Source organism: Pangasianodon hypophthalmus, chromosome 10 (genome assembly GCF_027358585.1).
Source record: "Pangasianodon hypophthalmus isolate fPanHyp1 chromosome 10, fPanHyp1.pri, whole genome shotgun sequence".
Lineage (NCBI taxonomy): Eukaryota > Metazoa > Chordata > Actinopteri > Siluriformes > Pangasiidae > Pangasianodon > Pangasianodon hypophthalmus.
Window position 1 is genome coordinate 29,407,964 of NC_069719.1, and position 25,000 is coordinate 29,432,963.

Below are 25,000 nucleotides of genomic sequence, written 5' to 3' on the forward strand. Positions count from 1 at the left end.
AGTCCCGCAGCAGAACTCTGCAGAACCCTGAGATCTCCACCAGAACCCTCAGATCTCCACCAGACCCCTGCAGAACCCTGAGATCTACACCAGAACCCTGCAGAACCCTGAGATCTACACCAGAACCCTGAGACCTCCACCAGAACCCTGAGATCTACACCAGACCCCTCAGATCTACACCAGAACCCTGCAGAACCCTGTGATCTACACCAGAACCCTGAGACCTCCACCAGAACCCTGAGATCTACACCAGAACCCTGAGACCTCCACCAGAACCCTGAGACCTCCACCAGAACCCTGAGACCTCCACCAGAACCCTGAGATCTACACCAGAACCCTGCAGAACCCTGAGATCTACACCAGAACCCTGAGATCTACACCAGAACCCTCAGATCTACACCAGAACCCTGCAGAACCCTGAGACCTCCACCAGAACCCTGAGATCTACACCAGAACCCTGAGACCTCCACCAGAACCCTGAGACCTCCACCAGAACCCTGAGATCTACACCAGAACCCTCAGATCTACACCAGAACCCTGCAGAACCCTGAGACCTCCACCAGAACCCTGAGATCTACACCAGAACCCTGAGATCTACACCAGAACCCTGCAGAACCCTGAGACCTCCAGGTGAAGTAAATTATCTCTCATTATCGACTGATTATTAATTAATTAATTAATTAATTAACTAAACTCGTTATTAATGTTGTTCTAGGTGAGAACAGTACCGAGTTGTTGCGCGGCCTCCTGCAGAACCTTCTCCAGCTTGTCTCTGCTCCTCCCCGCGATGGCCCAGACCAGCTTCCCCCCCGGAACCTCCGCGCTGCTCCGCGCCACCTCCTCCACCACGAAGCGGCCCGTGAAGCCCGAAGCCCCGAACACGATGAGCTGGTAGGGCCTGGAGGAGGAAGAGGAGGAGGAGGAAGAGCCGCGCGCCGCCATGACGGAGGAAGAAAGTCCACTTGTGATTAACACTCAGAGAGAGAGAGAGAGACTGTGAGACTCTGAGACAGTGTGAGACAGTGTGAGACAGTGACTCTGAGACAGTGAACTCTGGAGCTGCTCCGAGTTTGTATATGCGCGTGCGTTTGTGTGTGAAAACTCCAACAACAGGGCGTGTCTCCGAACCCGGAAGTGCCGATTTCAGAATAAAAGTTCACTGCGCTAGAAATTTTATTCTATAAAAAAGCCCCGACAAAAACATACCAGTGATTCACATTTTAAAAATCTGAAATTTGATATTAGAGGGTTTTTTTTTATATATAAAGCTGATTCATATTTTATGTCTCAGTAAGCTGAGTACTGCAGCAAAGCAATAAAATAAAATTACTTCTACTAGTACTACTACTACTAATAATAATAATAATAAGACCAGCTATTTAAATATTAGACTCATTATTTAAATGTGTAGAAAATATGTTGACTATTTATTGAAGCCATAGAGCTTTTATTCCTGAACTTTCCACTGACAGAACACATTATATTCAAATGATATGAATATATGGACCTGTTTACAAACACCTACTCAAAACGTTACATATACAAACTATTTAACTCCGACACTGTTCGCACTTTTACACTTTACAGTCTTTTTGCACTACTATCATACTGCAGATATTCTGTATTGTATCTTACAACAGGACTCTATACCCAGAACTACTCAACGTTTACATTTATTGCTTGTATATTTGCACCCTTGGGAGGATATTGTATATTGTATATAAAGTGACTTCACTGTTTACATTTACTCAGAGATATATTGAATGTTTTTATCTGCAGGTTTATCTGCACCTTTGGAAGTATATTTGTATATTTAACAGAATACACTGTTTACATTTACTCAGATGTCTATCATTCAGATGTTTACAATATATTTTTCACTCTGTTTGTTTATATCTATTTATTATCAAGTACAGTGCTGTTACCTTCATACAAAATCTGTTCTATATGCACTGACTGCATTGACCGTAAACACTTGATAAGAGAGAAGAGAAATGTATGCACATATGGTGGCATTGACAAATAAAGAACCTTGACCTTAACCTTGACCTTGAATTATAAGTACATAATAATAAATATAATCATTTTAAAATGATGGTATGTGATTTTCATCCCTAAAACATTATCTAAAAAAAATCACAGACTCCACTTTGAAAAGCTCTGGTGTAAAATGTTCTGTTAAATAAATCAGGTTCAGTAAAAACACTGAGATTTGGAATAAAACCCTGTAAAATAAAAAACACACACACACACACACACACACACACACACACACACACTGCTCATTCCTCACAGTAAAACTGATTTATTAAGAACTGTGTGTATTTGATCTCATCGAGTTTCCCCTTTAATATTTTTTACAGTATGGGGAGGAAAAATAATCATATCGAGGACTTAGAACCAGACAGAAGTAATGAGTGTGATATTTCAGTAATAAATATAATTTCTTAAAAGAATAATAATAATAATAATAATAAACACTGAACACAGAAAAGCAGAAGTGTTTTTCATTATGCAAATGTTTCTGTCTTTAATATTGGATTTCTTCTGATTATTTTGATTTAAATATGCAGTGGAACAGTAATAAACACAGTGCGGTTCTAAGCACTCGATACTTCAGTAAAAACACCCGTCTTAAAGATGACATAACGCGCTATAACACGACATAACACACAGTACTGATCTATACAGTAATGCCCAGTACAGCATCCTCTCACGCGCACGCGCTAAGGCTGAGCGCTCTGATTGGTTACCGGGCGGAGTCTAACAGCCAATCAGAGCGAAGCTCCGCCCCGCTGAGTGTCTGACACAATAATGAGTTTTACACTTTTATACATCAGAATCACACTGTAGTGTAAAATCAGTGTTTTAAACAGAAATTATATTTTATAATCAGATCTGAGGAGGTTAAATAAACCACACTGATGATCATTTACACAGGTACAGAGCAGGAGAGATGACGTCATCACGAACGAATAAATGCAGATTTGGATTTTTGTTGATTTTAACGTTAAAATAAATACTGAACACCGCCGTCTGATCCGGCCAGAGGACGAGTGCAAACAAACACCGCAATAATCACCGCCATCATCACACCCTTTCCCTCCCACAGCTGCGGCTCCAGCAGCCCGAAGACACCGTGTGTGTGTGTGTGCGCTCGGATTAAAGTTTAACACCACAGACAATAAACACAAACACACACAAAAGAGAAAAAACATGAATTAAAAGTTTAAAATTAAAAATGAACCTGGGAGTTTGTGAGGCTCTGTGAGGTGTGTGTTCAGTCTGAGGGACGCGAAGCCTCGGCCATGATTTATTATAATTTATATTTAATTAAATACTGTAAAATAATTCAGCTGATACAAATCACACCGTAAAATCTATAAAATCTAAAATCACGAGTGTCTGTCAATAAATAATCACACGAGCTAGCATTACAGCTAACGGGCTAACACAGGAGCTAGCATTACAGCTAACGGGCTAACACAGGGGCTAGCATTACAGCTAACGGGCTAACACAGGAGCTAGCATTACAGCTAACGGGCTAAAAATCGCAAACGGGCCGAACTGTGAAACTGAATTACAGCAAACATGCTAACCCAGGTACTAGCATTATAGCAAATGTGCTGACATGTTAACTAGCATTGCAGTCAGTAAGATAAACCTTAAACTTGATGTACATAAACTACTAATTTGAACTTATTTAGCAGAGAGGCAGATGTGCTTGAAAGCAACAGGATTAGCTCATTTATTAATTAATGTTGATGCAGTTAATGTGTGTTGTGATTATAAATTATTTATTAAACTTCAGATTAATTAAGTAGCCTTCCTGCTAGCTAGCTATAAGCTACACTGCTGCAGGTGTGGATCAGTCAGTTAGCCGTTATTTAGCCCGCAGCCTCCGCTGTAAGAGCAGATCAGGATGAGCTTTGTGTTTATTTATCAATCACAGCATAGAGGAAACATCGCACCCCCTCAAACACACACACACACACACACACACACACACACACACACACAGAGCACAACTAATAGCAAAAACAGCGTTAAATAACACAACCTGTCTCTCCTCATACCACTACTCTAAAAATCTTTACATTTTTACTACATATTGCTCTTCTGTCCCTTATACTACAATATATTTTAATCCTAACCACTTAAATCTGTCACAAATAACTATTTATACATCATTATTCCACTTTCTCCATAGTGTCATGATAATAATCAAGGTAAAAAACAGAAATTGTTATAACTAATATAAGACTCGATATTTAAGACTTAAAAGTGTGTAGCGATAAATGATATAAATTCCCGCACATACTGATTTTGCAGTGGGCGGAGCTTAAGTTCAATTCGATCAGCCAATCACAAAACTTGATAGTATGACATCACTACCAGCCTTCTTTGGATAGAAGTACACAATGTAATTACACAACCTAATGGCTAACACCGGGCTAACGTTAGCCAGCTAACGATTTTATTTAGCCAACGTTAACCTTACGGCTGTAGCAGTAGCTGGGTGACGTTGTGTAACTAGCCAAGTTTGGTAGCAAGCTAACGATAGATAAACAGTAAATAAAACAGAAGTTTTATGCTAAGAAGCGAAAAGAACCGCTATTAGAAATGTCACATGCTCCGCCCTCTTTGACGTCTTGAAATCTGTACATGCTAATTTCCTGCTAAGATAAAAACTGCAAAAATACGACTTGCTCTGTCTCAATTAGACCTAATTTAAAGAAGTTTTAAAAAAGCGGATTTTAAGTGACATGCTGTGCCTGGAAATGATGTGAGACATCATCAACACCAGTACAGAGTTGTGACATCATCAACACCAGTACAGAGTTGTGACATCATCAACACCAGTACAGAGTTGTGACATCATCAACACCAGTACAGAGTTGTGACATCATCAACACCAGCTAATCCATTCAGATCCTCAAAAATCAGCGCTCTCATTCCGTCTCTCATCTTTTGACAGGCTGATCTTTTGTTCCAGAGTGATGGAGAGACAGTGGCAGAGGTAGAGAGACAGATGGAGAGAAAGAGAGAGAGAGAGAGAGGGATGGAGGCTATGAGCTAGAGGAGGAGAAGAAGTGTGTGATGTCGTCCACGCTGCGCTGCACCTTCCCCATGTAGAAATCAATGTTGTGTGAAAAGTCCGTACACACACTTGAGTGGGCGTCGCCGATTGCGCAATACAGGGCCGTCCCACCCACACTGATCACCACGGTAACCAGGCACAAAAGGAGCAGGAGGAGCCAGGAGTCTCCGCCCACCTCATCTGTGTATCGAAGAGACAGACTGAGACTCATAGAACAGGTTTGATATACGTCATTACTGTGTGTGTGTGCGCGTGAGTGTGTGTGCGCGTGAGTGTGTGTGTGTGTGTGTGTGTGCATGAGTGTGTGTGTGTGTGGGAGTGCGTGTGTGTGTGTGTGTGCGTGCGCATGAGTGTGTGTGTGCGTGTGTGCGCGTGAGTGTGTGTGCGCGAGTGCGTGTGTGCGTGTGAGTGTGTGTGTTTGCGCGTGAGTGTGTGTGTTTGCGCGTGAGTGTGTGTGTGCGCGTGAGTGTGTGTGTGTGCGTGAGTGTGTGTGTGTGTGCGTGAGTGTGTGTGCGTGAGTGTGTGTGTCTGTGTCTGTGTGTGTGTGCGCGAGTGCGTGTGAGTGTGTGTGTGTGTGTGTGTGTGTGTTTGTGCGTGAGTGTGTATGTACCATTTTCCAGGCCGTCCTCAGGAACATGGAAGCGGACTCTGCGTTTAGTGAGGGGTTTGTTGGTGGAGGAATTGTCGTCTCCTCCGTCACACACTCTTCTCTTCAGGATGGAGACGAGACCTGAGGCAGGAGAGATCTGAGGACGAGAGAGAGAGAGAGAGAGAGAGAGATTAGAAATTCAGCACACATGAAACCAAAGTTCATTAAACACACACACACACACACACACACACACACACACACACACACACACACACACGCACACAAAAGAGTGTTTATCCACTAGATGGCAGTGTGTATAAGAGCAGTAAGGTGTTCAGTGGTTAGTCTGCACCTTCTCTCAGCTTGTTTGATATTTTTCTGGGGAGACAGACAGGCTGAGAGAGAGACAGACAGGCTGAGAGAGAGACAGACAGGCTGAGAGAGAGACAGACAGACTGAGAGAGAGACAGGCTGAGAGAGAGACAGACAGGCTGAGAGAGAGACAGACAGACAGAGAGAGACAGGCAGACAGGCTGAGAGAGAGACAGACAGACAGGCTGAGAGAGAGACAGACAGACTGAGAGAGAGACAGACAGACAGGCTGAGAGAGAGACAGACAGACTGAGAGAGAGACAGGCAGACAGGCTGAGAGAGAGACAGGCAGACAGGCTGAGAGAGAGACAGACAGGCTGAGAGAGAGACAGACAGACAGGCTGAGAGAGAGAGACAGACAGACTGAGAGAGAGACAGACAGACAGGCTGAGAGACAGACAGACAGGCTGAGAGAGAGACAGACAGACTGAGAGAGAGACAGGAAATAATACAGGACTTTATATCTGAACTGACTTTAGTCCAGAATGATGATGATATTTATGATGTTATTTATGATGATGTTATTGATGATGATATTTATGATGATGTTATTTATGATGATGATATTTATGATGATGTTATTTATGATGATATTTATGATGATATTTATGATGTTATTTATGATGATGATATTTATGATGATGTTATTTATGATGTTATTTATGATGATGTTATTTATGATGATGTTATTTATGATGTTATTTATGATGATGTTATTTATGATGATGATATTTATGATGATGTTATTTATGATGATGTTATTTATGATGATATTTATGATGATATTTATGATGTTATTTATGATGTTATTTATGATGATGATATTTATGATGATGTTATTTATGATGTTATTTATGATGATGTTATTTATGATGATGTTATTTATGATGATATTTATGATGATATTATTTATGATGATGTTATTTATGATGATGTTATTTATGATGATGTTATTTATGATGTTATTTATGATGATGTTATTTATGATGATGATATTTATGATGATGATATTTATGATGATGTTATTTATGATGTTATTTATGATGATGTTATTTATGATGTTATTTATGATGATGTTATTTATGATGATATTTATGATGATATTATTTATGATGATGATATTTATGATGATGTTATTTATGATGTTATTTATGATGATATTATTTATGATGATGATATTTATGATGATGTTATTTATGATGTTATTTATGATGATGTTATTTATGATGATGTTATTTATGATGATGATATTTATGATGATGATATTTATGATGATATTATAATCAGACAGTGAGGTGATCAGTGAGAGTTTCAGAGTCGGCTGTAGTGCATCATCTTCACTACAGTATAAATATCTTACATTAAAGTTTCCTCATCACTGTCTGTACGCGACCACCGAGAACAAAACAGAACCCTTGTCCCTGTGTGTGTGTGTGTGTGTGTGTGTGTGTGCTTTATTAAACATTATAACATCACTCAAAACACTCAAAACACTTAAACACTCAAAACACCTACGTCTGTACTGTTACTCGAGCATTACCTCTAATCATTACCACATAAACATGTCTGTGCAATCAGTTACCTTTATACCACACAAACACACACACACACACACACACACACACACACACAACATAACAAAATATGCCATTATGCAGCATTAGTGTGCTGAATTTAAAATAACAGGGTTAAAAGGGATTGTCATTGTGGCTTTGGTGAAAAATATTAATAATAATAAACCTGAGATAAAACTCACTACATCCTGTGCGTGCACACACACACACACACACACACACACACACACCTGTCTTTTTCCATCCACTCTATTATCTGATCTATACGATGCTTCTGTTCTTCAAACTTTGAAATTAGGGAAATGTATTAGGGAGTTTACGGAGTTACAGTAATCTGCTGCTCATGTGGTTTTAGTTTACTGCTAACACAAGGTTTAAAAACAAAAGCTACACACACACACACACACACACACACACACACACACACATTTCCTGCACACTCCCATTAAAGCTCCATTACAGATGAGAGCTGACGCTGGAGAACCCCACAGCGTGACTACAGTCAGTCTGAGTGCTCCACAGAGAACCGTGATTATTCCATCAGCTTTACAACACGTTCCATCATTTATCTGTGTGAGAGACAAACGTCTTCACGTGGAGCTGAAATCTGTCTGACGCTCCTGCTAACACGACTGCACACACCGTCACCCGCCGTCTCTTCACCACCAGGTCGGGGTATTTATCAGGAGAAGTGAAATGTGTGATTACATCAGGAATTCCCAGACTAGGGGTCATGATGCCATGTGGGTCATTTATTTACTTTTTTATTCATCTATTTTACAAATTAAAATTCATAATGTCCATTTGGGGTCATTTACCAAAAAAGTTTGGGAACCCCTGTATTAGTGAGTCCTAGAAGTCTCCATACAGAGGAGAATGAACACTTTTAGCAAAATGTCTTCCAAAATGTTTCATAGAACGCCTTGACGTATTGAACTCATTCTGATGGCTGGATCAGGAAGCTGTCGTGAAGTTGCGATGGACTTTAACAGGAAACATGGCGAGCACCTCACACACACCACACTGTCACCAAACTTATTAACAAATTCAAAAAGACCGGAAGTGTTGGGGAAACTGAGAAGTGAACGTCCACGAACATCCGCTGATGAAGACACAACCGGCGTGGTGGTGGAAAACACAGTCCCCTGCGTATGTAATAATAATACTACTACAAATACTACTACTAATAATAATATACAATAATGGGACCATTTCTCTGCAGCATACTCTATTCTCTATTCGGTTCTGTTCTGCTCTGCGTCACGTGTTCAGTGTTTCAGTCCAGCGGGAGCGACAGCACTGATCATGTGACCTGTTCCTGAGCCGTTTATCCTGCTGAAAGAGTTCATTGTCACTGCAGCAGCTCGGGAGAAATCTGCATCTCACTCACAGTGCACTCATTCAGCCGGGTGACATCACGGTGACATCACACACTGCGGCCCGACTAAATCACACACACTGTTGAGGAAATGTCACTGTGTGTGTGTGTGTGTGTGTGTGTGTGTGTGTGTGTGTGAGTTTTCATCCAACAGCGTTCAGGTGTATTTTCAATTTTAACAACTACTACAACGCTGCTTTTTTACTTCTTTTATATATTATTTAAATTGTTGTTATTTGCTTATTTTGGTTTACTTCATTTATTGTATTTTTATGCAAATTTAAATAATTATGTTTTAAGCTATTTAAATTATTGTATTGTAGTTTTAAGTCTATGTATATTTTATTCTTATTAGATTTAACTGATTTGTTGATTTATGTTTCTGCCTCACCTCCTCCACCTGGATGCGCTTGGCGAGGTCATCCAACATGGCGTCCTCTGGCCTCTGAAGCTCCTCCTCGAGCTCCAGAGCTTCCTCTTCCTGTTCCTCTTCCTGTTCCACTTCCTTTTCCTGTTTCTCTGCTCCTTGATCGTAAGACACTGCTTCCACTCCTCCTTCTTTCGTCACCCCTTCTCTCTTTGGGTCAGATTCTGCAGGCTCCGCCTCCATCCTGCCTCTTTCAGGCTCCGCCCCCAGCCTGCCTCTTTCAGGCTCCGCCTCCTTTCCACTTCCTCCAGGCTCCACTTCTTTTCCAACTTCTTGAGGTGTCCTCTCTGTTTCTTGTTCTTTCTCTCCCTCTCTCACTTGTTCTCTCTCGGCTTCCTCTCTGATGGTTGCCGGCGAGAAGCCTTCTGTCATTACCAAGGTGGGTGGGGCTTGGGGAGAGGAAGTGGGCGGGCTGGAGGCGGAGTCACAGACGTGTGTCGGCTCCCTCTGCTGGGCCAAACAGGCAGCGCCGCTGTCACTGGGAGAGACATCATCCTCCTCCAACATCCCCGACTCTGACAGAAAGACAAATTGTTTTTAAAGAAAAATTGCACTACTAAAGAAAACTTAAGTTTAAAAAAATATTCTGGTGAATTCAAACTATAAAGATATTCCTCATTCTAAACATTAATTTCTGTTTATTTATTTTTTTAAGGAAAGGTGCCAATAATTTTGCAGTTGATGTTATTAATAAATGACAGCCAATCTGAGTGAGTTAGTGTGTGTGTGTGAGAAAGTGAAATGAGGTCGTGCAACCCAATGCCGAGCCACGTGATGTTCAAGTAACACACACCACACACACACAAACACACACACACATACACACACACAAACACACACACACACAGACACATACACACACACAGACACATACACACACACACACACACACACAGACACATACACACACACACACAGAGACACATACACACACACACACACCAAAAACTCACAGCTTCTTATGCATTGCAGGACTTTATAACATTTTCTCTATGAACTCATACGTATGTGTGTGTGTGTGTGTGTGTGTGTGTGTAGGAAACTCACTTTCGCTGCATGGAGATTCTGACGTGATGTTCTTCTCTCCACAGCTCTCACCATTCACACTGATCCTGTGTACCAGTTCAGACTGAAGAGCGGACACACACACACACACACCAAACACACAGCAAAGGTTGACAGACAAGCATTTCACTGTGCATAATATTAATACTACAAATAATAATAATGATAATAATAATAATAATAAACACATTATTCATGCTCAGAGAAAGAAAGAGAGTGTAAGAGCATTCTGTAATTATAATGCAAGTGTGTAGCTGCTGATTGGTCGGCTGTTGAACCAATCAGAAACGCATCTGGATGTGTAGTCATTACACGTGTGCTGCTAGCTGGTGTATAACATACAGAACTTACGAGCTAGCTAGCGTTATAGATGATAAATAAAGAAAATAAAATATTAAATAAACTGCAGTTACACTGAGATGCATCACTGATAAACATTTTATAAAGAACTGAGACAGTTAGCTTTTAATAAATACAGCATTTAACACTGTAATGTGATCGGTACGGCATGCTACCAATATATAAATAAAAATATGTAGTCTGTCTGGTCTGTGTGTTTACAGTAGGTAAGCGTCTCACACGCACGCACACACACACACACACACACACACACACACACACACACTCACCGTGTCGGACCTCCATGTCGGTCTGCAAAACAGGAAATGACATAAAACAGTCCATCAGAAACTTTTATAAAATAAAATCCTCTTTTTAAATTGTTTACTGTACTGTACATTCAGCTCCTTGTATGTGTGTGTGTGTGTGTGTGTGTGTGTGTGTGAGACGTGGAGTCTAATATTAGCAATGCACATTTCCCTCAGTACTGAAACTCTAGTACACAGCTCAGATAGCACACAAACACACACACACACACACACTACATACACACAAACACACACACAAACTATACACACAGCTACATACACAGACACAGATACTATATATATATATATATACACACACACACACACACATACACAAATACTATACGCACATACACAGATACTATACACATTTTGTGTGTGATCCTGTGTGTGTGTTTGTGTGTGTACTCACTGTCTGTGTGTCATGCAGATGTGTTTCAGTTTGTCCAGATGTTCTGAACTCAGATTACTGTGAGGAAGGGAGTTATCTACAGACCTACTACACCTCCACCTGCTCTCTGAGAGGGAGAGAGAGACAGAAAAAAAAATTAATAAAACCTAAGCAGCATTAATGAATGAATGAAGGAATGTGTATGTGTGTGTGTGTGTGTGTGTGTGTGTGTGTTACCCCATGTCTCCTGCAGGGCGGCGATGTTGGACAGCACTCTCTCGTGGTACAGTCTCTCCAGCTGGAGGAAGTGCACGGCTCTCTCATCTACACACGGTTAAAGATACACCACTATACACCGCTATACATCACTATACACCGCTATACATCACTATACACCGCTATACATCACTATACATCGCTATACACCGCTATACACCGCTATACATCACTATACATCACTATACACCGCTATACGCCACTATACACCGCTATACGCCACTATACATCACTATACGCCACTATACACCGCTATACGCCACTATACATCACTATACATCACTATACACCGCTATACATCACTATACACCACTATACACCGCTATACATCACTATACACCACTATACACCGCTATACATCACTATACACCGCTATACACCGCTATACACCGCTATACATCACTATACATCACTATACACCGCTATACGCCACTATACACCGCTATACGCCACTATACATCACTATACGCCACTATACACCGCTATACGCCACTATACATCACTATACATCACTATACACCGCTATACATCACTATACATCACTATACACCGCTATACATCACTATACACCACTATACACCGCTATACATCACTATACATCACTATACACCGCTATACACCGCTATACATCACTATACACCGCTATACATCACTATACACCGCTATACACCGCTATACACCGCTATACATCACTATACATCACTATACACCGCTATACGCCACTATACACCACTATACGCCACTATACATCACTATACGCCACTATACACCGCTATACGCCACTATACATCACTATACATCACTATACACCGCTATACATCACTATACACCACTATACACCGCTATACATCACTATACACCACTATACACCGCTATACATCACTATACACCGCTATACACCGCTATACATCACTATACATCACTATACACCGCTATACGCCACTATACACCGCTATACGCCACTATACATCACTATACGCCACTATACACCGCTATACGCCACTATACATCACTATACATCACTATACACCGCTATACATCACTATACACCACTATACACCGCTATACACCACTATACACCACTATACACCGCTATACATCACTATACACCGCTATACACCGCTATACATCACTATACATCACTATACACCGCTATACGCCACTATACACCGCTATACGCCACTATACATCACTATACGCCACTATACACCGCTATACGCCACTATACACCGCTATACATCACTATACACCGCTATACATCACTATACACCACTATACACCGCTATACGCCACTATACATCACTATACACCACTATACACCGCTATACGCCACTATACACCGCTATACATCACTATACATCACTATACGCCACTATACACCGCTATACGCCACTATACATCACTATACATCACTATACACCGCTATACATCACTATACACCACTATACACCGCTATACATCACTATACACCACTATACACCGCTATACATCACTATACACCGCTATACATCACTATACATCGCTATACACCGCTATACACCGCTATACATCACTATACATCACTATACATCACTATACACCGCTATACGCCACTATACATCACTATACATCACTATACACCGCTATACGCCACTATACACTGCTATACACCGCTATACACCGCTATACATCACTATACATCACTATACGCCACTATACATCACTATACACCGCTATACGCCACTATACATCACTATACATCACTATACATCACTATACACCGCTATACGCCACTATACACTGCTATACACCGCTATACATCACTATACATCACTATACATCACTATACACCGCTATACGCCACTATACACTGCTATACACCGCTATACATCACTATACATCACTATACATCACTATACACCACTATACGCCACTATACACCGCTATACACCGCTATACGCCACTATACACTGCTATACACTGCTATACATCACTATACATCACTATACACCGCTATACATCACTATACACCGCTATACATCACTATACACCGCTATACATCACTATACATCACTATACACCGCTATACATCACTATACACCGCTATACACCGCTATACATCACTATACATCACTATACATCACTATACACCGCTATACGCCACTATACATCACTATACATCACTATACACCGCTATACATCACTATACATCACTATACATCACTATACACCGCTATACGCCACTATACATCACTATACATCACTATACACCGCTATACATCACTATACATCACTATACATCACTATACACCGCTATACGCCACTATACACTGCTATACACCGCTATACACCGCTATACATCACTATACACTGCTATACACCGCTATACATCACTATACACCGCTATACACCGCTATACACCGCTATACATCACTATACACCGCTATACACCGCTATACATCACTATACACCGCTATACATCACTATACACTGCTATACACCGCTATACATCACTATACATCACTATACATCACTATACACCGCTATACGCCACTATACACTGCTATACACCGCTATACACCGCTATACACCGCTATACATCACTATACACCGCTATACACCGCTATACACCGCTATACATCACTATACACCGCTATACATCACTATACACTGCTATACACCGCTATACATCACTATACACCGCTATACACCGCTATACACCGCTATACATCACTATACACCGCTATACACCGCTATACATCACTATACACCGCTATACATCACTATACACTGCTATACACCGCTATACATCACTATACATCACTATACATCACTATACACCGCTATACGCCACTATACACTGCTATACACCGCTATACACCGCTATACATCACTATACACCGCTATACACCGCTATACATCACTATACACTGCTATACACCGCTATACACCGCTATACATCACTATACATCACTATACATCACTATACACCGCTATACGCCACTATACACTGCTATACACCGCTATACATCACTATACATCACTATACGCCACTATACATCACTATACGCCACTATACATCACTATACATCACTATACATCACTATACACCGCTATACGCCACTATACACTGCTATACACCGCTATACACCGCTATACATCACTATACATCACTATACGCCACTATACATCACTATACACCGCTATACGCCACTATACATCACTATACATCACTATACATCACTATACACCGCTATACGCCACTATACATCACTATACACCGCTATACACCGCTATACATCACTATACATCACTATACGCCACTATACATCACTATACACCGCTATACGCCACTATACATCACTATACATCACTATACACCGCTATACGCCACTATACACTGCTATACACCGCTATACATCACTATACACCGCTATACATCACTATACGCCACTATACATCACTATACATCACTATACATCACTATACACCGCTATACGCCACTATACACTGCTATACACCGCTATACACCGCTATACATCACTATACATCACTATACACCACTATACGCCGCTATACACTGCTATACACCACTATACGCCACTATACACTGCTATACATCACTATACATCACTATACACCGCTATACATCACTATACACCGCTATACACCGCTATACATCACTATACACCGCTATACACCGCTATACATCACTATACACCGCTATACATCATAATACACTGCTATACACCACTATACATCATAATACACCACTATACGCCACTATACGCCTCTATACGCCGCTATACATCACTATACACCGCTATACACCACTATACATCATAATACATCACTATACATCACTATACGCCACTATACACCACTATACGCCACTATACACCACTATACACCACTATACACCGCTATACACCGCTACACATCATAATACACCACTATACGCCACTATACACCACTATACATCACTATACATCACTATACATCACTATACACCGCTATACACTGCTATACATCACTATACGCCACTATGCGCCACTATACACCACTATACACCGCTATACATCACTATACACCGCTACACATCACTATACACCGCTATACGCCACTATACACCGCTACACATCATAATACACCGCTATACGCCACTATACACCACTATACACAGCTATACATCACTATAAATCACTATACGCCACTATACGCCACTATACATCATAATACACCACTATACGCCACTATACACCTCTATACGCCTCTATACGCCGCTATACAACGCTATACGCCGCTATATGTTGCAATAAACCTTGATAATTACATCAGTGTACTAATCATTGTGTAATTATTACCATTATACATCACTATACACTATACTATATATACATAGATACATAAATACATATATACAGTATATATAAACACATATATAATTATTCGTTAGTCAGCAGGTTAACACTTCAGTTACAAGATTACATCTCAGGAACATGTACCTGTGGTCACATCACTGAATTAGCATATTCTAATTAATATTTTAACTTGAAAATCCTGTCATAAGGAATTTTTTATACATTAATTAATACACAATTTGTGAATGTGCACTATTAAAATATAACTGTAGAATAAACATATGATAATTAATAAGGTAATAATTCGTATATAAATGTGTAATAGAGCAGGATTAGGAGAGTCATTGAGTGAGGATACAGTCGTCCTCCTGCACCAGACACTCAGCAATCTGTAATTACACACAAAATAAGATTTATTCAGATTTACTGCGGCAAAGTCAGAACCCCGACTCTGTGTACTGCTCACACAACATTAAAGGCCAAAAATTAGAGAGGAGCGTGTAAAAGAAAGTGTAGATGTAGGGATAAGAGGACTTGTAGATGGAGGAGGAGGTGTAGATTAAGGGGAAGTATAGATAGAGGAATGAGAGAAGGAGGTATAGATGGTGCAACAGCTGCAGATTGAGGAGGTGTGGATGGAGAGATAAGAGGAGGAGGTGTAGATGGAGGTGTGGATGGTGGGATGAGAGGAGGAGGTGTAGATGGAGGTGTGGATGGTGGGATGAGAGGAAGAGGTGTAGATGGAGGTGTGGATGGTGGGATGAGAGGAAGAGGTGTAGATGGAGGTGTGGATGGTGGGATGAGAGGAAGAGGTGTAGATGGAGGTGTGGATGGTGGGATGAGAGGAAGAGGTGTAGATGGAGGTGTGGATGGTGGGATGAGAGGAAGAGGTGTAGATGGAGGTGTGGATGGTGGGATGAGAGGAAGAGGTGTAGATGGAGTAGGTGTGGATAGATGGAGACCTGATGGAGGCGGTGTGGCAGCGCGGCATCATCTCCTCTCTCCTCTAACACACGCAGAGACTCAGAGACGAAGCGACTGAGATCACGAGGAGAAAAAACACCAACCGGGATTTCCTCAGGACTCAGAGGACCTTCACACACTGTATACACACACACACGCGCGCGCAAACACACGCAAACACACGCGCACACACGCGAACACACGCGAACACACACACACACACAGCAAAATTAAGGTTAAGTGTCACATTTAAAGGAGGTCTAATAAAAACACACACCCATGGAATCTCGACACAAATCCAAACTCTGAACACTAAGAAACTGTTCTGTAATAATTTACTTTGTGTTTCACGCTTTAAAACTGAAAATAATTCATTAAAATCCTGACTGAATGAAGTTGAACTGAACGGACACGACATTTACAATAAGTAATTATAAACTATATAATTACATATAACACTACGTATGTATATAAACCATCTCAAACACTTTATTAACTGGAATGTAGTGCTTATAAAGCCAGTGAATTCATCCCGTAGTGAAAAAACTGTACATTTTTGTTGTAGCTGGATAAACATATTTTTCTTATAATAATTATTTTGTTTTTATTTCTCTTACTCTCCTTAAAATACAAAGCAGTCAGGTAGTCAAGTGTGCTGCCATGTAACTTAACGTTAACTCGACGATAACACTGTGTGTTGCATCATTATTGCAATGGATTACTCACCTGTGTGTGTGTGTGTGTGTGTGTTTGTGTGTGTGTGTGTGTGTGTGTGTGTGTGTGTACCTGAGGGACTGCAGCTCAGTGATGATGAATCTCGTATCAGTTCAGGAGAATACGCTCCACTGGTACTGTCCATTTCCTCTTCCTCTTCCTCCATTTTGGAACCTCCGTCTTCTTCTTCTTCATCGTCCTCGTCTTCTTCTCCTGCTCCGTTGTTGTTTGTGAAGTCATGGTGGAGGTCGTGATGGAGGCGGGCGTGTCCTCCCCGCACCTCCTCCTCCTCCTCCTCCAGCATTCGGATCTGATGCAGGTTCTGGTTCTGGTCTGGAACTCTGGTGGAACCCGCTTCATCCAGCAGGTCCGAGTCACTCGGCCAACGTCCCTCGTTCATATGTAACACACATACACACATTCACACACACACAGTGCACCTGAAGGACACACACACACACACACACACACCCCACTGCCTGAGTGTCTGCAAGTTCAGTTTAGTTTAATTAAGTACAAAACATGAAAATATCTCAAAATGTTTCACACCTACAGAAAGAAACAGCACTTTCTGTTTATTCTACAGCAAGAAATCCCTCAGAAATCACACCATGGAGCAGTGAAGTGTAAACTTGCCCCCGCCCCTACAGAGCCCAGCCAATCAGAAGGCAGAGCCCCGCCCCTACAGAGCCCAGCCAATCAGAAGGCAGAGCCCCGCCCCTACCGAGCCCAGCCAATCAGAAGGCAGAGCCCCGCCCCTACAGAGCCCAGCCAATCAGAAGACAGAGCCCCGCCCCTACCGAGCCGAGCCAATCAGAAGGCAGAGCCCCGCCCCTACCGAGCCCAGCCAATCAGAAGGCAGTGCCCCGCCCCTACCGAGCCCAGCCAATCAGAAGGCAGAGCCACACCCCTATAGAATGATAATGAGTGTTTTTCTCTCCTCCTAATTAATGACAGTGTTGTGTAACTGCTCCTCTGAGACAGAGACAATAACACACACCACCAGGAGCTTACGCAACATCACTGTGTAAATTACACACACAGACACACACACATGCGCGCGCGCGCGTACACACACACACGCACGCACCTGCTCAGGTTGGCACTTCTCTATCACACACTCATGACCTCATTACAAGACAAAATTATATAAATATATTATTAAAAATAAAACAAACGAATAAATGTAAATGAATATTTTAAAAATAATTAAATAAATTAAAAATGAAACCAATATACACAAATTATTAAAAACAAATAAAAAGACAGAAGGGTAAAAGAGCATGTGCTTGCTGTATTGTACTCATCTCTCACGGCTGTAACGTAGTGACTGTGTGTTCGCATGCGAGTGTTTTTACGTTTGTGTGCGAGTGTGTGCATGTGTGTGTGTTTGCGTGTGTGTGTTTGCATGTGTGTGTGTTTGCATGTGTGTGTGTTTGCGTGGGAGTGTTTGCGTGTGTGTGTGTTTGCGTGTGTGTGTGTTTGCGTGTGTGTGTGTTTGCGTGTGTGTGTTTGCATGTGTTTGCATGTGTGTGTGTTTGCGTGTGTGTGTTTGCATGTGTGTGTGTTTGCGTGTGTGTGTGTTTGCGTGTGTGTGTGTGCGTGTGTGTGTGTTTGCGTGTGTGTGTGTTTGCGTGTGTGTGTGTTTGCGTGTGTGTGTGTTTGCGTGTGTGTGTTTGCATGTGTGTGTGTTTGCATGTGTGTGTGTTTGCGTGTGTGTGTGTTTGCATGTGTGTGTGTTTGCGTGTGTGTGTTTGCGTGTGTGTGTGTGCGTGTTTGCGTGTGTGTGTGTGCGTGTGTGTGTTTGCGTGTGTGTGTGTGCGCGTGTGTGTGTGTTTGCGGGTGTGTGTGTTTGAGTGTGTGTGTGTGTTTGCGTGTGTGTTTGCGTGTGAGTATGTGTTTGCGTGTGTGTGTGTTTGCGTGTGTGTTTGCATGTGTGTGTGTTTGCATGTGTGTGTGTTTGCGTGTGTGTGTGTTTGCGTGTGTGTTTGCATGTGTGTGTGTTTGCATGTGTGTGTGTTTGCATGTGTGTGTGTTTGCGTGTGTGTGTTTGCGTGTGTGTGTGTTTGCGTGTGTGTGCGCGCGTGTGTGTGTTTGCATGTGTGTGTGTTTGCGTGTGTGTGTGTTTGCGTGTGTGTTTGCGTGTGTGTGTGTTTGCGTGTGTGTGTTTGAGTGTGTGTGTTTGAGTGTGTGTGTGCGCGTGTGTGTGTGTTTGCGTGTGTGTGTGTTTGCGTGTGTGTTTGCATGTGTGTGTGTTTGCATGTGTGTGTGTTTGCGTGTGTGTGTGTTTGCGTGTGTGTTTGCATGTGTGTGTGTTTGCGTGTGTGTGTGTGTTTGAGTGTGTGTGTGTGTTTGCATGTCTGTGTGTTTGCGTGTGTGTGTGTGTTTGCGTTTGCATGTGTGTGTGTTTGCGTGTGTGTGTGTGTGTGTTTGAGTGTGTGTTTGCATGTGCGAGTGTTTGCGTGTGTGTGTGTTTGCGTGTGTGTGTGTTTGCGTGTGTGTTTGCGTGTGTGTGTGTTTGCGTGTGTGTGTTTGAGTGTGTGTGTTTGAGTGTGTGTGTGCGCGTGTGTGTGTTTGCGTGTGTGTGTGTTTGCGTGTGTGTTTGCATGTGTGTGTGTTTGCATGTGTGTGTGTTTGCGTGTGTGTTTGCGTGTGTGTGTGTTTGCGTGTGTGTTTGCATGTGTGTGTGTTTGCGTGTGTGTGTGTGTTTGCGTGTGTGTGTGTGTTTGCATGTCTGTGTGTTTGCGTGTGTGTGTGTGTTTGCGTTTGCATGTGTGTGTGTTTGAGTGTGTGTTTGCATGTGCGAGTGTTTGCGTGTGTGTGTGTTTGCGTGTGTGTGTGTTTGCGTGTGTGTGTGTTTGCATGTGTGTGTGTTTGCATGTGTGTGTGTTTCCGTTTGCATGTGTGTGTGTTTGCGTGTGTGTGTGTGTTTGCGTGAGTGTGTGCGCGCGTGTGAGCGTTTGTGTGTTTTGTGAATAATAGGGTTATTGTAGTTGTGTGTGTGTTAGAAGACTTCCTGTTCTATATCGCTGTTAGCTTTGTGCTGCTTTACGTGTACGTGTTTTAGCCGAGCACGTGATCGCTACAGCGCTGAACTGCAGACTGTCTCACAGCTTCTGCGGAATCGAACACCGTCGTCTCACAATCCTGCAGCTCAAAGCGAGTCAGTTTAAACCTCATCGCTGAGACGCTGCAGCTACACGGCGTCACACTGCTCTGTAGCCGGCTTCACTTTATCACAGCATTCAGCCTTTTAATGTGTGACATGTGAAGCGTTATAACAGTTTTATGAAACATACCATCTGTCTGTAATGTTTGCGTGACGCTCTTAAGACTCTCTCGTGACCGCGTATGACGTGTTTATGACACAGAGTTAAGTCACTAAGGGACATTTTACACAGAAGTGAGACGTCACTGAAATTCAGAGCTCAGGATTACTGCAGTGTCGGTGTTTAGCCTGAAAACATTTCCCAGTTTGTTTTAAAGTCTTTGTGTTTTTCTTAAAAAATATTAACGTTCTGGAAAAACTGGAATTATTTACATAAAGAATAAGTGTAGCCCCGCCCCCTGGGCCGTTCCCGTGGGTTTGTGATTTTGGACGTTACACTCTGAGACTTTTACACTTTTTCCCCACGACTTCTTCCTGCAAAACAGCTGCGTGTGTGACAGTAAACTTATAGTTTATTAACGTCCCATCAGAATAATATAACTGTCCTGTTACTCACAAACACAAACATGAGATTAACTGTAAATTCACACTCGGCTCTTTGGACAGAATCTCACAGCGTGTTTCTACAAACTGCACACGAGGAATAAGTAATAAAAAACTTCAGCACGTATTGAGTTACGCTCGGCACTAACTGTGAGTCGTAAGAGTTAAACTACACTGTGATAAAGTTCGAACTGTGTGAAGATGAAAGCTGTGATTCTGTAGCTGAACAGGAAGTGAAGGACACGTCTCATTAATCATTCAATATATCATTACTGCTGACTCAGCAAAACTGCAGAAGTAGGGCACTTCTCTTCTTCTTCCCTACACTGAGAGGAAGTGTGAGTGAGGAAAACTGAGGCAGAGCGAGACCAAAAGAGACTGAGACTGAGGCAGAGAAAGAGGCAGAGAGAGAGAGACTGAGGCAGAGACAGAGAGAGAGAGAGACAGAGAGAGAGAGAGAGAGAGAGAGAGAGAGACCGAGACTGAGGCAGAGAAAGAGAGAGAGACCGAGACTGAGCCTGAGACAGAGTCTGAGGCAGAGACAGACAGAGACCGAGACTGAGGCAGAGAGAGAGAGAGAGAGAGAGAGACCAAGACAGAGGCGGAGAGACAGAGGCAGAGAGACAGAGGCGGAGAGAGAGAGAGAGAGAGAGAGAGAGAGAGAGACCAAGACAGAGGCGGAGAGAGAGGCAGAGAGAGACCGAGGCAGACATTTATCTGACACTCAATCATTGTCTCTCACATGTACAGACTCGTGTAACAGAAAGATAGTTTAGATAAACGAGTGTAACTAGAATAACTAGAAGTGTTGAAGAGGTGAAAGAGTCACTTTAATAAATCACAACTCAGTAAAACACTCAAACACACACCTTCAGCTTTACTCAGCAGTCCTGTCTGCCTCTTAATAATAATAATAATAATAATAATAATAATAATAATGATAATAATAATAATAATAATACCCTGTCTCTCTCTCTGATTGGTTGCATGAAAGGAAAGTGAACTTTGACCCTGATTCTCAGACTGTCCTGAATAAACACATCAGGCTGCACTCGTGTCCTTCACACACAACAGAGCGTTCTTTAACATCGAGCTTTTATTATACTGTAATTTTTACCCCAAAATCAGCTGATAGTATTCATCTAAAAATGTAATATTTCTGTAAACACTATACACATGTTTTAATCTTTAATACTTTAATACATTTATTTAACTTTGTCTTATTCACACTGTCTGTACCGTCACAACTAAATCAACTAAATCAACTAAACTTTATAAATATGCAGGAAATTAATGATAAACAATCTCTTTGAGATTCCCAGAGCTTCAGGACAGAATCATGTATTAACTCAGGAAAGAAAGCAAAGCTCAGACACCTGAACTGACTCATGACACGGAGGTTTATATGGAGTCAGAGTTTAGTTCTTGCTTTAATATAAAGTGTAAAGAATAAAAGCCTTCAGGTTTCCTGCAGAAAGCAGGTGAGTGTATGAGCTCTTTAATCAGCTCTGTGATCTCCATCTCCATCTCCATCTCAATCTCCATCTCAATCTCAGCCAGAAAATAAAACATGCTTTATTCCGTTACATAAAAATAAATATTATCGCATTAATAAACACTCATAAAGCATTACAGGCATAAACTCATTCTAGAAAGGGAGGTATTTTGCAAAATTATGGCATTTGTTATTATTATTATTATTATTATTATTATTATTATTATTATTATATTAGGGCCCAGTAAGTAAATGCATATTTATGTACATTATAAATATATAATAAACAGAAATGTGCGCGCGCGCTACATGCAGCACCTTTACTGCATTTCCACCTTTCCACGTAATTTCCGTCCTTTTTCCCTCCTGTCTATTCATTTCCCAGTAAATCACCGCGGTTTATCTTCTCTGAACAGAAATAAAGTGTGAAACTCACAGCTGTGTCAGCTCCAGGTGGGATGAATCCAGCACACCGCGTTAAAAACACACATTTAACCGCTCACTGTTTACTTCTGCAGCTGTGCATCGCGCTTCCTGACATCCATCCGGGAACTTTCTCCCAGCGCTTACGTCACGGCAATACCCGGAAATGAACGGCACAGCCATTTCAGTTCTCGTTTTTTTTATTATAACTCATTTTAGCATATTTATAATGTTTTATTTCTCCCCTAAACAACAACCATTATATGCAATATCTCATGTTCATGCCATATGCGTTATTTATTTACCTATTTTTCACCTAGCTTTCGACAGTGCAGTATTTTCTTTAGTTACGAGCTTTGAGTAAAAAACTACATCTCCCATGAGCACCCGCTCTGCAGATTCGCTAACATTAGCATGTGGCTATCTTTGCTAATTCTGCTAAAACTCTAAAATAATTTGTCTGCAGCAGCCATGGCCTGTTGTTGTGATATTTTATACTTTAACAACAAATATATTTAGTCCGATAATTTGAGAGCATTTTCTTTAGAATAACAAAAGTCTGTTTGGATTAATTCGCTAGCTAGCCGGCGTCATCTTTACTTAGCTTAATTAGCTCGCTAGTTACACGACCAGAATTCCCGGATGAAACCGCGGCATCTGATTGGTCCAGCGATCAACGAACAACAAAACGAACCGTTAAAGGAAATATATATTTACTTTTGTACAACATTTAGAGTCACTTTTAATATCGATTGACTATTCGTGTTAATTTGAAAAAGTTCCTGCTAACTGTGAATTTAATAAAGATTTACTAAAGACTCGTCATGGGGAATGAGACATGAGCGCGTGGAGCTCTGCTGCCCTCTAGTGGCCACCGTGTGGAACTGCACACAAATCAGACCCCAGACTCAACATCTAATTTAAAATAAATAACACGTGATAAAATAACACTGACTGCTCATGCTGGACTAATTACAGATGGGAAAAGTGGGAATGTGATGGGAAAATTGGATAAAGTAAAGAATATTTCACTCAAACGTCATTTTGACGTCAATAATTTGCCTTGAAAATGATCTTCATTTCATCAAAAAGTTTAAATGAATAAACACATTAATGCAGCATCTTTCTGCAAATCAGTTATTTAAATTAAAGACAAAAATTTAATCAGTTATATGTCAATTATTAGATGATAAAATACATTATATACTGTAGATTAGAAGCAGATTTTATAATAAATTACACAGTAGTGAATAATTATCCTCTATACACATCTAAACAATTATATTATATTATCATCTTTAAAGTCTCGCTTTTACCTTATAAATCCCCAAACACGAAGCAAACACGTCTTTATTCTCCTTTTATTAGAAGTTCATATTCACATAATTCATATATACATTAATGAAGGAAAAAAAAAATCTTTTCTTAAAAAACAAACTGTGCTGTCTCGCAAAACACCAGCACCAGAAACACCACGTTATAGTTACTTTATACAAAAACACTTTATAGGACGAGTTGCACAAAAATGAT

At 41.2% G+C, this 25,000-nt stretch overlaps 3 protein-coding genes across 4 annotated transcripts in view; all 3 read right to left on the bottom strand.

The window, feature by feature from the left end:
* sccpdha.1 (saccharopine dehydrogenase a, tandem duplicate 1) overlaps positions 1-1,108 on the bottom strand; it is an 11,691-nt gene extending 10,583 nt beyond the window's left edge. The window contains exon 1 of the mRNA XM_053237782.1: positions 729-1,108. Coding sequence (XP_053093757.1) covers positions 729-942 — 214 coding nt within the window. The 5' untranslated portion in view covers positions 943-1,108. The remainder of the gene's footprint in view (positions 1-728) is intronic.
* A 1,181-nt stretch (positions 1,109-2,289) lies between these two features.
* cnsta (consortin, connexin sorting protein a) lies at positions 2,290-23,625 on the bottom strand. Its single transcript, XM_053237780.1, has 11 exons — positions 23,484-23,625; positions 17,913-18,280; positions 17,126-17,265; positions 16,522-16,552; positions 11,785-11,871; positions 11,569-11,674; positions 11,139-11,160; positions 10,492-10,573; positions 9,409-9,959; positions 5,712-5,847; positions 2,290-5,281 (listed from the first exon to the last, which is right to left on the bottom strand). Exons 2-11 carry the CDS (start codon positions 18,259-18,261, stop codon positions 5,070-5,072), a joined length of 1,716 nt encoding a protein of 571 aa, XP_053093755.1. The 5' UTR covers positions 18,262-18,280; positions 23,484-23,625; the 3' UTR covers positions 2,290-5,069.
* A 1,192-nt stretch (positions 23,626-24,817) lies between these two features.
* Positions 24,818-25,000, bottom strand: part of tfb2m (transcription factor B2, mitochondrial) — a 12,965-nt gene continuing 12,782 nt past the window's right edge. For both annotated transcript variants that reach the window (XM_034307786.2, XM_053237781.1), the window contains exon 9: positions 24,818-25,000. This exon is cut by the window's right edge and continues 904 nt beyond it. The gene's annotated coding sequence lies outside the window, so the exon portion shown is untranslated.

Excerpts from the sequence above, each read along its gene's own strand:
- cnsta (XM_053237780.1), bottom strand. The coding sequence starts at position 18,261 with ATGTGTGTATGTGTGTTACATATGAACGAGGGACGTTGGCCGAGTGAC. Across the intron at positions 10,574-11,138 it reads CGACATGGAGGTCCGACACG|TCTGAACTGGTACACAGGAT; the intron begins GTGAGTGTGTGT and ends TCCGCTCTTCAG. Across the intron at positions 9,960-10,491 it reads AGAATCTCCATGCAGCGAAA|AGTCGGGGATGTTGGAGGAG; the intron begins GTGAGTTTCCTA and ends TCTTTCTGTCAG.